Consider the following 11,625-nt stretch of genomic DNA (forward strand, 5'->3'; position numbering starts at 1 on the left):
TCCTCAATGATAATTCTTCGAATAAGTCCACTATTTATTTTTTCTCCAAGATTGTAACTAACCTTAAAGCTGCTTTTTTCTGTAATTTCTTTAATTGATGACTTGAAAATATCCTCTTTAATGATATAAAATGGAGTAGTTGGCTTGAAATTAAAGATTTCAAAGCTTCTTCTTTGCAAATGGCTTAATCTTCCAACAGGAAGTCCGTTATTTTGACCACTTAAACTTAATGGTAGGATTAGTGATATATATCGAGTCTCATTTTGAGACTCTTGATCGTAAGTTAAGTTTTTTTTAATAAATGTCTCACGGGACTCAGCAATAGTAAAAGTAGAATCTGCAATCATAGCATCCCTGTAGGAGTTGGAAAGATTGTTATTTTTGATTCGATTTGAAGTTCTTTTCTTTGAAAATTGTTCAATGTTGAGATGTTGAATATTTTCAAAGCTATCCTTCAAATTGTCCACTAACTCAACGATCTCATCTGCACAAGATGAGTTTTTACGTGGAGTGACCTGACAATTAATTAAAATGAAAGGGGAGACAATGGCTTCATTTTCTTCTTGAGTTTTTTTTGAGTCTAGTTCAACTGGTTGGTTATTGTTAGCTAGGTTTCCTACATTGTAGCATATATTCATAACTTTGATTTTCTCAATATTTGCCATATGAGCAGGTATTTCGGTAAACTGCTCAATTAGTCTGAGCATTGCACCATTTGCTTTCCTGTTCTTTGTTAAAATTGAATTCATCCAACAAAGGTTAACCAGGAAATGTCCAGACTTGAAATAATATAATTGATCCATCTGATTTGGAATTTGTTTCTCAAAGTTCTCAAGCTGTTTTTCATAACATTTTCCAATAATGTACATAAACTCTTCTCTACTATATATGAAGCCACTACTAGATGTCAGAATTGAATCTTGGTTTAAGCCTGATAACCCACAAGTTGCAGCTCCTCCTGTGGAGATAGTAATCAAATCGCCAGGAGCAATGCTTTGTATCCATATTTTCAAGTAGGCTGCAATTACCGAGATTTTCTTATTGAAGGAAGATGATATCGTATCTCCCAAAGTAATTCGAGTTTCTCCCTCAGAAGGATTGATACCACCCAACGCTTCCAACTCCCGTATCCACAAAGAATATTTCTGAGACGTTTGTTTATCTATTTGAATACCAAAAATTTCAAGAGAACCCATTGTAGTCTCACAAACTTGCTTGATCAAAATAGTCATTTGTTTGAAAATTTCTTGGGATGAATAGTAAGTAACATCCACTCCTTTAATAAATTGGTCAAATATTTGGGTGGATAGAGCAAATATTTTGTCTAAGATGGAAAAGTGAGTTTGGTTGTCGTTAAGAGCACAAACAACCATAGGAAGTGTGACTTTAAGGTAAATAGCTGAAATTTCCTTTATTATGTTGAGTACAGAAAAATAAAAGAATTGTTTTTCTTGATCTATCCTGGGTAATGACATGTTAAAAGGAACAAAAACTGGTTTTTTATTTCCAATGCACTCCTGTACATATTTAGCAGAATTGAATGTTTCATGTTCGAACTCTTTTCCATTGAATGTGCTTTTTAACTTGAGTTTAAGCTGGAACTCACAGAAATGATCTTCACAAAGAGAATTAATCAAGCTTTCTATCTCTTTCTTCTTACTCACAAATTTGTAATTAGGTTCAGCAGATCTAACCGCAAGCTTTGATGAGTTTGTTTCTAAGGTTGAATTCAATCTCAAGAAGTTTTGAATCTCAGCAACCTCAGGAGTAGAAACCAAATTATAAGGCAAACTTCCTTCAGCTGGCAAAGTACATAAGGGATTGCTACAAGGAGTAGAATGAGAGATATACTTATTATTAAGACCTTCCATGCAGCTTGGAACAATAATGACCGACTTATATAGTGTATTTTGAGTATTTATATTATCAAATAAAAAGTACTTGTTAGAGAATCGGTCCAAACCTATTAAATTATCGTTTCTCCCAATATTACTCTTCTTCTTCTGACTGTTATACACGTTCTCAATGAATTCTTTCCCTATCTTTCCACCTCCTAGAGTGTCAATCGACCAATTCAAAATTTCAAAGAATGATTCATTATTTAAAGTGCATGAGTTATTTTGTTTTTTAAATTGGCTTGGTGAGTTTTGATTCTGTGTAATATAATCAGATTCCATTTTAGTTTCCTCTACCATTAACTGTTCCCCATTATTATAGTCATCAAATGTACTTTCATCGAAATAATCACTAAGCTCATTCATGCTGGACTCGTTCATCCTTTCAAGGACCATATCCAAAATCACAGGCCAAGATACGCAATCAATAGATGATTTTGTGACACTTAATTTATCCAAAAAACTCAGTTTGTTTTCAAAACTATTCGAATCTAACTCTGAATCAGAATGCTCTGACTCATTCCTAAATGAAGAGTAACTTCTCTTAACACTTGGATTAGTCTTTCCTGGTTGGTTGGAATCTTCTGCATTGTTTTTCTTAGAGTTAAATACCTTTTCAGAAATAGCATTAACAAGACTTTTGATTGTCGAAAATAGTGTGTTTTGAGGAAAAGCTTGAATAATTTTAATCAAACTACAAATTCCTTCTTGAGTGATCAGACCAGAAGCTTTCTCTTCTCTTAATTTTCCAACAACTCTGTTAAATTCTAAATATACTTGATTTAAAATTTCCAGTGAAATGCATTTAGACTTCTCCAAAGTAAAGCTCTTAGAGTGGAATGACTGAATACTAAGTAGTGAGCTTGAATGAACAGGTAATTCCAGAAAATCTCCAAATGTGTGACAGAAATCTGAAATCTTGAGTATTTTCTGACAAGTATCAAAACTTTCAGTGAATTCCTTGAACTTCACTAGAGTAAATTTAAGCAAATCTTCGCTCTTGTTAACAGAACTTCGTCTTTTTTTCGGATTTGCTGCTGCTGCAGTGAAAGCTACTGAGCTTGTTTGCAGCTTATTACTATTGAAAATCTTTTCTGCAAGTTCATTATTTTTCAATAAACTATTAATATTCGAGCTTATATAGCTTTCATCCAAAGTAGAATCTTCACTTAAGATCATTTTCGTGAGTTTGTTCTTCATTGACGTAATTATTTGAAGTCCCAAAGTTTTGGACAAATTGTACTTTTTTGAATAAGTCTGCAAATAAAACTCGATAAAAGGAAACATCAGCAAGACCTCCTTCTCAGATAAACCAACAACAAATGCAGGCTCTCCCCATGCAGTTGTGGACTGGTCAGCAGCAGGACTAGAATCCTTGTTAGTTTTCTTAGATGGGCTTGATGACTCGCTAGCAGGTTCTGAGTTCATTTCAGGAACCTGTTCAGATGTCTGTTCATTAGTTTGCTGCTTTGAAACTGGTTTAGAAGGCGACTTATCAACCACTTTCCCCGTGACCTGATCAAGAAAAGTCTTGTATCCAATTCTATTTGAGTTTGGAGAAAGTAAAGTCTTAATGAGTCTTGAAATAACTTCAAATTTGATTTTTGCAGAGGAAAATAACTTGGAGTATTTGTTTGCTGGCCAACATAGCCTATAGCAAGTTTTTGAGCTTCTATTCTGAGATATACTATTGACCCAAATGTATGGGGCATCGAACAAATTACCTCCAAACTCGATAGTCCAAGAATGTATTCTGCAAGTAATCTGAAAAGTTTTTAATTCTCCCTGCTTCAAAATTGATTTCGGCATTTCCTTCATCTTCTTTGGCTTGTAACTTCCACCACCCTTTTGACGGACTCTCTGTAACTTCCTAAAATTGTCTTTAAGAACATTAGTCTTTTCTTTCTCATAATTTAAGATATATTCATAGGGGATTAAAGTACCAACAAGAGTCAATTCTTCACAACTCTGTTCATCTGCCGGTTTCTCTGTGGCACCCCCATCATTCAAATCATCATTCACTTCAAAATCTGCTACTTTTACAAAGGAATCAAGGGTTCCCTTCTCATTCATGAAATAAATACTTTCAAATTTGTTTGGCAAACAGTCCAAGGGCATCATCCTAGAAAGTTTATTATTGTATATTGAAAACTCTGCTATGTATCTATAAGTTATTCCATAGTCTCCATTCAATGTTACCTCTTCTGGAATATCATCTTCAGATGTTAACTCGTGTCTAAGCTTAAAAGTCCCCCCCTCGCTTGCATTACTTGATAAACTTGAACGCTTTTTCCTGTTGGAAATCTTATTACTACTGCTACTACTACTATTCTCATTCAAATTGGAATTTAAGCATGTCATATTTACATCTTCCAGATAGCTGTTATTTTCATAATAGTTATGATTGTTGTATAGGTTGCCTGAACTAATTATTTCATTGAAGTTGCTCTCACTTTCTCGAGGGAAAACATAATCAGGAATTGAATCCTCTTCCATTTTAAACTGGTTATCTTCTTCATTGTAAATAGAATCAGAAAGCTTCATAGAAATCTCAAATGAATCCATTGTACTGCCACAATCAATATTTGAAGACATTTTCCCCCATCAACCTTTTAACACCTGTTGATATTTATAAAAAATGTATATCAATCAACTTTCAGGTTCTCCAAAGGCTCTGCTGTTTTTATCACCAAAATACCTTGTAATTTGCTTCCTATATACTTTTTTTCAAGAACCCCAAAATATACATACGCATTTATAAATGTATATTTAATATTTATTTATAAATTATACTTCAAGTCCATCTATACCAACAATCTGGAGGAGTGGTAAGATTAAACACAAAATTTGAATTGTGAAGAATCCAACTGAGTCTGAATTTTGTTAATCTTTATTTTTGTATGTTCTCAAAACACTTTAATTCATACACCTTTGACTTTTTTGCCAAGTAACCTGTTCTCCTCCCACGGCGCTTACATGACTAGACAAACATAAAATAGTAAGTAATAATTCAAATCAACTTAATATTCCCTTTTTTTAAAAAAAAACATATTGGTACCTCCATTCAAAAAATCATTTTTTAAAGATTTTGTACCTATGTTTTACAGCTACTTTAAATTACACTATGTGGAACTGCTAGATGCATGCAAACACGTGTTGAATTTTTTTTAACCATATTCCGAGCTCTGATGTGGACAAACAACGGTACAAAGTTAAAAAATAACAATTTAAATTCAAAAAAGATTATTTTTTTTGTGGAACCCAATTAATTTCAGGCCGTTGAGTTTTTCTTAGGAATTCATTGCATTTGTTGAAATGATCACAACCTAGATTTGTTTTTGATAAGAGTAGATGTTTGAAAATATTATAAATTATCCCCTTGATTACTTTTGTTATAAATGAAAACTCACCCATGAACTTCTTCTGTGAGAGTGGGGAGGGATGAGCTGACTCTAAAACCAAGTGTTTTTTTCTGCAAACATTTGTGGCCTTGGCTTGAGCGGATTTCCCCCAAAGCATGAATACTATTGGTCTTTCCAGTTTGTTAATTTTCGAGATAACCATAGATGTAAAGATATCCCAACCCTGTATATTAGGAGGAGTTAGTAACAAGTTACCGCATTCAAAGAATTTGTTCTTTTTCTATTATTATAATCGCAATAGTCAAACTTACATAATCTTTGTGGGACATTGGTTTCCCTTCTTCTACTGAAAGTAGAGAATTCAGGAGGAATACTCCCTGATCAGCCCACGATGATAGGTCCCCATGGCCAGGGTTACATTTACCTATTTCTTTGTAAATATTTCTCAAACTAGGAGGAATTGGAACGCCTTTTGGAACTGAGAAACTAAGTCCCATTGCTTGACCAGGCTGGTGATATGGGTCCTGACCCAAAATTACCACTGAAATCTTGTTTAATGGAGTGGCCTTAAAACAGCTAAACATTTTGTCATTTGGTGGGTATACTTTAGCATAATTTCTTCTCTCTTGCACCTTTTTCATGCACTCCACAAAGTAGGGTTTTTTCAGCTCATCCTTGAGAGCCTCAAACCACTCATTCCCGAAGTAATCTCTCAATTCCGATTCGCTCGGATAGTACTCTTGGCACTCTTCATCAACCACCTTATTTGATTTAATTTCTGTTTCTTCCATACATACTCTCCTATTCTTTAGTCCAGAGCCGTTCCTGGAGCTGCTCTCACACTCAATATTGTCCTTATAAATATTCTCTACACTCCTTTTATTCAAGTAAGACAATATTGACATCTGGCTCATCGTTCTGTATATTTTTATTTACATGTAATGAAACAATTTTCGGCGCCAAATTATCGTTCAATAGAATTTAAAAGTATAAAAAAAAAGCAGAAACATGAGGGGGAGTGGTAAAGAATATGGGAAAAACTAATTAAAGCTTCTATATAATACTCAAATACCTTTTCCGTGGTCTCCTCAAGTTTTCCAGTAAGAAACTATTAATGGATTATAAGCAGGAGGGAAGCCGAAAAAGTATGGAACAATTGCCTATTATGAAAAGAAAAAAATACAATAGCTTATTCCATGTCAATATTTTCAAAGTGAGTTAACTCTTCGTTGTGAAGGCATGCAATTGGCTTTACTTCAAACTTAACTGAAGGGATATCAAGATGTTTAAGCAACAAGTATTGGTACTTATTCAAAGGTCTCCCCTCCTCACATATGATAACCTTGCCCTGATCCAAACCAAAAGGAGTTGGCTTGAGCTGAGGGAATTGCTTTTTCATATAGAATTCTGCACTTTTGTATAAACACTCCAAGTCTGTGTTTGGCTCGACAACGCAAGTGATGTCAGAAAATGAACCTTCTCTGCCAAACTCCATCGTAGAACTTTCTTCCAATACTTTGTTTAGATCAGCAGGAGCCAAATCTGTGAAGATGAGGCCTCTTTCCCCGCGGAGAAAAGAAGAAATTTTATGAGCATTCTTTGCAGACTCTGAATCCGAATCTGCACCAAATGCGACCTGAAGAAGCTTGTTCTTCCCAACTAATAGCTTTCCAGGCTCAAGCCTAACTCTAAGCTGTTTTAAAGCAGTATTTCTTTGGTTCCTCAGCTTGACAACATAGATAAACTTGAACTTACCGATGTACTCATGTACGTTTTCGATTATTTCTGACTTGTCCTTTCTCTTCTTCTTCAGATCCTTGGTCATAAAAATCTTCTTCACTCTTTTTGATTTTGCCATCTCGTTTTCACCTGCTTTCTTTTTTCCTTCTTAGCCAAAAAAATATATATATATTTTTCAAAAATCAATTTGACTATTACCCATTTATCTACATACCGTCGCATTGGCGCCAAATTTGTCTCCTTTAAATGAAATGTATTCAAGGCATCCGAAAACAAAATATTCTAAGAAAAATAACAAGTTAAGGATGTAATCGTTAATTAGGTAGTTTGCTATAGATTTTAGAGCTTCTATTTGACCACAAGTGGCCTCTGAACATCTGAAACTAGAGATTAGGAATGCTTTGAAAGAGCGAGTTGATCGGGTGAGACCAAAATTAACATCTCTTTTAGGAGCTTATGAATTTTTTCCGCAGAGCTTGCCTGAATACTGTACATTGAGGTGAGAGAGTTTACTAGAGAATTGATAATGTGGAAATTGCAGAAAATGGCATTATGGACATCGTCTGGAATGCTGCTGCCTAGATTGTCGTTGCTTCTACAGAGCTCAAACAATGAGACTACATAACCTTCGATGATTTTTGGTAAGAAAGTTGCGTTTGAAGAATTTATTCCGCTCTCTGACTTTGGAATGAAGTTCTTGGATTCTATATACTCTTTAGCTGAGCGATAGAAACCCTTTTGTATTAAAACAAAGGCATGCACAATCTCATTCAGATACCTAACTTCATCAAGCTTAGTTTGAACTGTAAGTCCCTGTTGCAAGTAAGAAGAATCAGAGGAAACCTTGTTTATGATAGTCTGGAGCTTGTCAAAGAAAAGTTGTTGTCTCGTATTGAGAGTAGTAAAAGAATAGCAAACTGGAAGTCTTAAGCAATCCAAAATAGTGTCTAGAACCTCCTCTAAGAGGTTTGCTTCCATGAAAAATAGAATTGAGGTAATATAGTGGCCTCTATTCTTAGCTAATCTTGCTATAATGCTGTTTATTTCTTCACAAATCTCCGAGTACTCGTTTGTGTTCATACTTTCATATGTATCAAACTTAACAAAAGACTTTCCTTGCTCAATATAAGTGTGGAAGCTAGCACTATCAGTGTAATCATCTTCTACTATATCATGCAAAAGGCTGAACTCCACGTAATTCTGCAATATCTTTGTTCTCATAGATTCAGGGAAAAGCCTTGCAAGCTTTGCAACAAAGGGGAAAGGAATGTTGAAGTTTTTAATCGATTTTTCGAGGACTTCGTAAAGACTCAAAACCCTCTCTTCTGGTTCAATTTGGTCAGAGAATGAAGAGAAAGCTCCAAAGTGGTCGCTTTCTATTTTTTTCCATAGAGGAATTAATCCAGCAACGGCTAAGTAAAGAACCCATTGAAGCTGTATGCTTTTTAATTCGTGATGACAACAATATATCCACCTCATTGCTTCCCCAAAGTGTAAAGTATAGCACATTAGCCTTGCCATATTGAGGCTTGTCTGCTCCTTCACCATCTTATCATTCTGGCTTAAGTCATTGTTATCCCCTTCACTAGGTGCGGTTCTTTCGTGCAAATGAGAAGCTTGGCTACGAATCAAACTTGACTTGGTGCTTCCTCCAAGAACCTCTCCTCTCCTGGATGTATGAGTCAACAAGAAAGGGCTCACTTCTTCTTGGCAGTGAATGGATAAATCGCGGCTTGATGATTCCTCTCCATGAGAAAATTGGTCCGTCTGGCTTTTGAGTTTATTATACAAAGCATTCAGCTCTTTTGCTGATTCGCTGTCATCATTAGTCTTGAGGATAATATGAAGCTGGTACCAAATATAGTCCTCCATATTCGCATTAGGAAGAAGTTTCATCACATTTAAAGACTGAGATGAAGCGTTAATTATGCTGAAAATAACCTGATAATAGGCCTGTTCTCTAAACTCTGCGTCTTGGCTAGGCTTTGAATAAAACATGGAGTTCAGCTCTCTATATTCTCTGCTAGAGTAAAGGCCTTTATTGAAGTCAAATTGGACACATTGCTTAATCCAGTTCTCCTCCCCTAGAACAATATCGTCAGATGTTTGAGAAATCAAAAGTGAACTACTTGTTGAAAGAAGAATTGCTGCCAAGCACTTACATACTAAGGAGAAATGTTGAGGTATATTGGAAAATTTGGATGCCATATCCCAAAGTATTTGGCCTGAGCCTATTCTAAATGCCCAGTAAGCCAAAAACCAGTAGTGAACCTGCTGGCATGGGAAATTCGCATGATAATTGATGTTTCTTTGGTCAGTTGTCTCACTTATAAACAACTTCCTACAAAAATTGATAAAGTTCTTTAAGGAAATAAGTACGCTACTTCCTGCTCCCGAGCCATACCTGTTCCCCAATAAAATGTTAGAATTGTGATACAAAACATTATCGACAGCAGAAACTTCTAGAGCTCTGATTGAATTTGAAATCATCTGACGAGTTGTATAATTATTCTTTGAAGAGTTTCCTACCAAAAGTGTCAAAAGCCTCCAGAGTGATGAAATTTCCTCCTTATACTCAGCAGGAGCCAGTAAAGAGCCCATTTCTTGAATCAACTGGATGCGAGAATTGAAGGAAGAAAGACACATCCTTTGAATAGATACATATTTATCTGAAGCCAAATCTGAAACAGTAATATTAGGAATAATTTCCGAAAGAACATAGTAGTACTCATTAACAGAGTCTTTGGCTCTTCTAGAACCAATCCCTTGCTCTTGTATCGTCTCAAAATGTGGTTTCCTATGGTTAAGCAAAATTCCGAACTCCGATCTGGCTGATGATTGAGAATCATCATTACAGTACCCTGATACTATATCCTGTTTCTGGCCATCAAGGATCTTGGACTTCCTTTCATTCCATTCCGTGGAGAATAAATCAAATACCTCCGAGTAATAAATTTGGAAAATAGACGTAGTAGACTCATCAATCAAGTACGAAAGGAAATTCGAATAGCTGGTCTGAAGATACTTTGGAAGTCCTCCTGATCCCAACTCACTATAATTGTCTTTATCCTGCCCACAACCTCCTCTATGAGGGGCTCTTTTGAAATTGAAAGCCTCTGCTAGGTATCTCCTTCTGGAATCGTAACTTTCCAGTCTAGAGCTAAGGTATTGAATTGAACGCTCCAAAGTCGTGATTCCCAAATCGTTTACTATTCCCTTCCCACTACTTGCTCGTTTTGACACGCCAAAATACCCTGGCTCCCTCTGCTTGGTTCCAAGGGAGTTCCTTGAAACGTCCAAAAGCTCCTTTACTCCGCTCCAAACCACTGGTTTCAGTATCGGAACTGTCCTATACGCTCTTTCCAGGGAGGAATTTATGTCCATTGAAAAGTTTGACATTTTTTCCCCCTTTCAGTTTTTTTTGCTATTTTTCAGTTCCAACCTTTTAAAGCCCATACATGAATTGGCGCCCAAGTGTGGTAATGGGACTAAGAAAATGATAATTAAACAATTCAAAGACGAGAGGAAAAATAAAGAACTAAGTTAGAAGAAAATCCTTTTCAAGAGTCTTTTTATTAGCTCACTAATGTGCTAGTATTACCAGCTAAGAGCTCCCTGAGTCTTCACCACTCCGAATAAAGGTGCAAGACCCTGTAAAAGATACTTTGATTATTTAGGCTATAAAAATTTGCCAGACTACTTTATTTTATTAACTTACATGCAAGAAATGCCGGTATTCTATTAACCAAAAAATCAATTTTTTATATTCCAAAACTTTTCAAAGAAAAATATTGTGGCGCCAAAACAAGTAGTGTCTAATAGTCAAAGAGATTATTAAAAAAAAGCCAGGTAGATTCTCCAGTTAAATTTAGAGGAAAGGTACAGAATATAGAGAAAGATACTTACCTTTAGGAGAATAGACTAAGACACTGAAGGTTTTGTTTATAGATTAAGTAATCATCCAATTTTGCCGTAAGTGCTGTAATATATATACATTATATATGTCGAAGGCAAAGCGAGAGAGAGCAATAGTATATGTAGGACACATTCCATTTGGGTTATTCGAGCCTCAACTCAAGGAATACTTTTCTCAGTTCGGGAAGATTTTGAGGATTAAACTGAGTAGGTCCAAGAAGAATGGTCACTCAAGAGGATACGCATTTATTGAGTTTGAATCAATGGAAGTGGCTCAGATTGCAGCTTCAACCATGAACAACTATATTATTTTTAAGAGGAGTCTTAAATGTCACGTGCTTCCTAAAGAAAGTATCCACCCATACATTTTCATAAGGTCGAAGAAGAAGTCTCTTTCTGAGTCTAACAGTAATTTATCTCAAGAAGAAAAGCGAGCAAAGACCAACAAGTCTGTCGTTTCTAGAAAAAAGAAGCTACTCAAAATCAGCAAAGTTTTAGAAAAGGAGGGTATAAACTACAAGCTTCCCTCCGTGTAGTTGTGTTCTTTTATATCGTATTTTTTATATAATCTTTTTTCAAATCTATTCCTTTTCCCTCTTCACCTAACATTTCGCCTCCCTTTCTTCCTGCTCCTCCCTTCCTCATCTTTCATTCTACTTTTTTAATCTAAATTTAGCTCTCACTTTTCGAGCCATTTAACTTTTCAACCCAAA

The 11,625-nt window shown here is 35.5% G+C and overlaps 5 protein-coding genes across 5 annotated transcripts; 1 reads left to right on the forward strand and 4 right to left on the reverse strand.

The window, feature by feature from the left end:
• Window positions 1-3: 3 nt before the first annotated feature.
• ELE39_001410 (Chloroquine resistance marker) lies at window positions 4-4,490 on the reverse strand (the record flags this gene model as incomplete). Its single annotated transcript, XM_067344449.1, has 2 exons — window positions 4-30; window positions 63-4,490. 2 exons carry the CDS (start codon window positions 4,488-4,490, stop codon window positions 4-6), a joined length of 4,455 nt encoding a protein of 1,484 aa, XP_067200487.1.
• Window positions 4,491-5,517: 1,027 nt separating this feature from the next.
• ELE39_001411 (uracil-DNA glycosylase) lies at window positions 5,518-6,171 on the reverse strand (the record flags this gene model as incomplete). Its single annotated transcript, XM_067344450.1, has 1 exon — window positions 5,518-6,171. One exon carries the CDS (start codon window positions 6,169-6,171, stop codon window positions 5,518-5,520), a length of 654 nt encoding a protein of 217 aa, XP_067200488.1.
• Window positions 6,172-6,446: 275 nt separating this feature from the next.
• ELE39_001412 (ribosomal of the PO L10 family) lies at window positions 6,447-7,115 on the reverse strand (the record flags this gene model as incomplete). The annotated part of the gene is made up of 1 exon (XM_067344451.1): window positions 6,447-7,115. One exon carries the CDS (start codon window positions 7,113-7,115, stop codon window positions 6,447-6,449), a length of 669 nt encoding a protein of 222 aa, XP_067200489.1.
• A 272-nt stretch (window positions 7,116-7,387) lies between these two features.
• Window positions 7,388-10,396, reverse strand: ELE39_001413 (putative low complexity; the record flags this gene model as incomplete). Its single annotated transcript, XM_067344452.1, has 1 exon — window positions 7,388-10,396. One exon carries the CDS (start codon window positions 10,394-10,396, stop codon window positions 7,388-7,390), a length of 3,009 nt encoding a protein of 1,002 aa, XP_067200490.1.
• A 602-nt stretch (window positions 10,397-10,998) lies between these two features.
• ELE39_001414 (nop15p nopp34 nucleolar with 1 RRM domain) lies at window positions 10,999-11,448 on the forward strand (the record flags this gene model as incomplete). Its single annotated transcript, XM_067344453.1, has 1 exon — window positions 10,999-11,448. The coding sequence occupies one exon, from the start codon at window positions 10,999-11,001 to the stop codon at window positions 11,446-11,448; it is 450 nt and encodes a 149-aa protein (XP_067200491.1).
• Window positions 11,449-11,625: the final 177 nt, after the last annotated feature.

This window comes from Cryptosporidium sp. chipmunk genotype I, assembly GCF_004936735.1.
Source record: "Cryptosporidium sp. chipmunk genotype I strain 37763 chromosome Unknown contig_17, whole genome shotgun sequence".
Lineage (NCBI taxonomy): Eukaryota > Apicomplexa > Conoidasida > Eucoccidiorida > Cryptosporidiidae > Cryptosporidium > Cryptosporidium sp. chipmunk genotype I.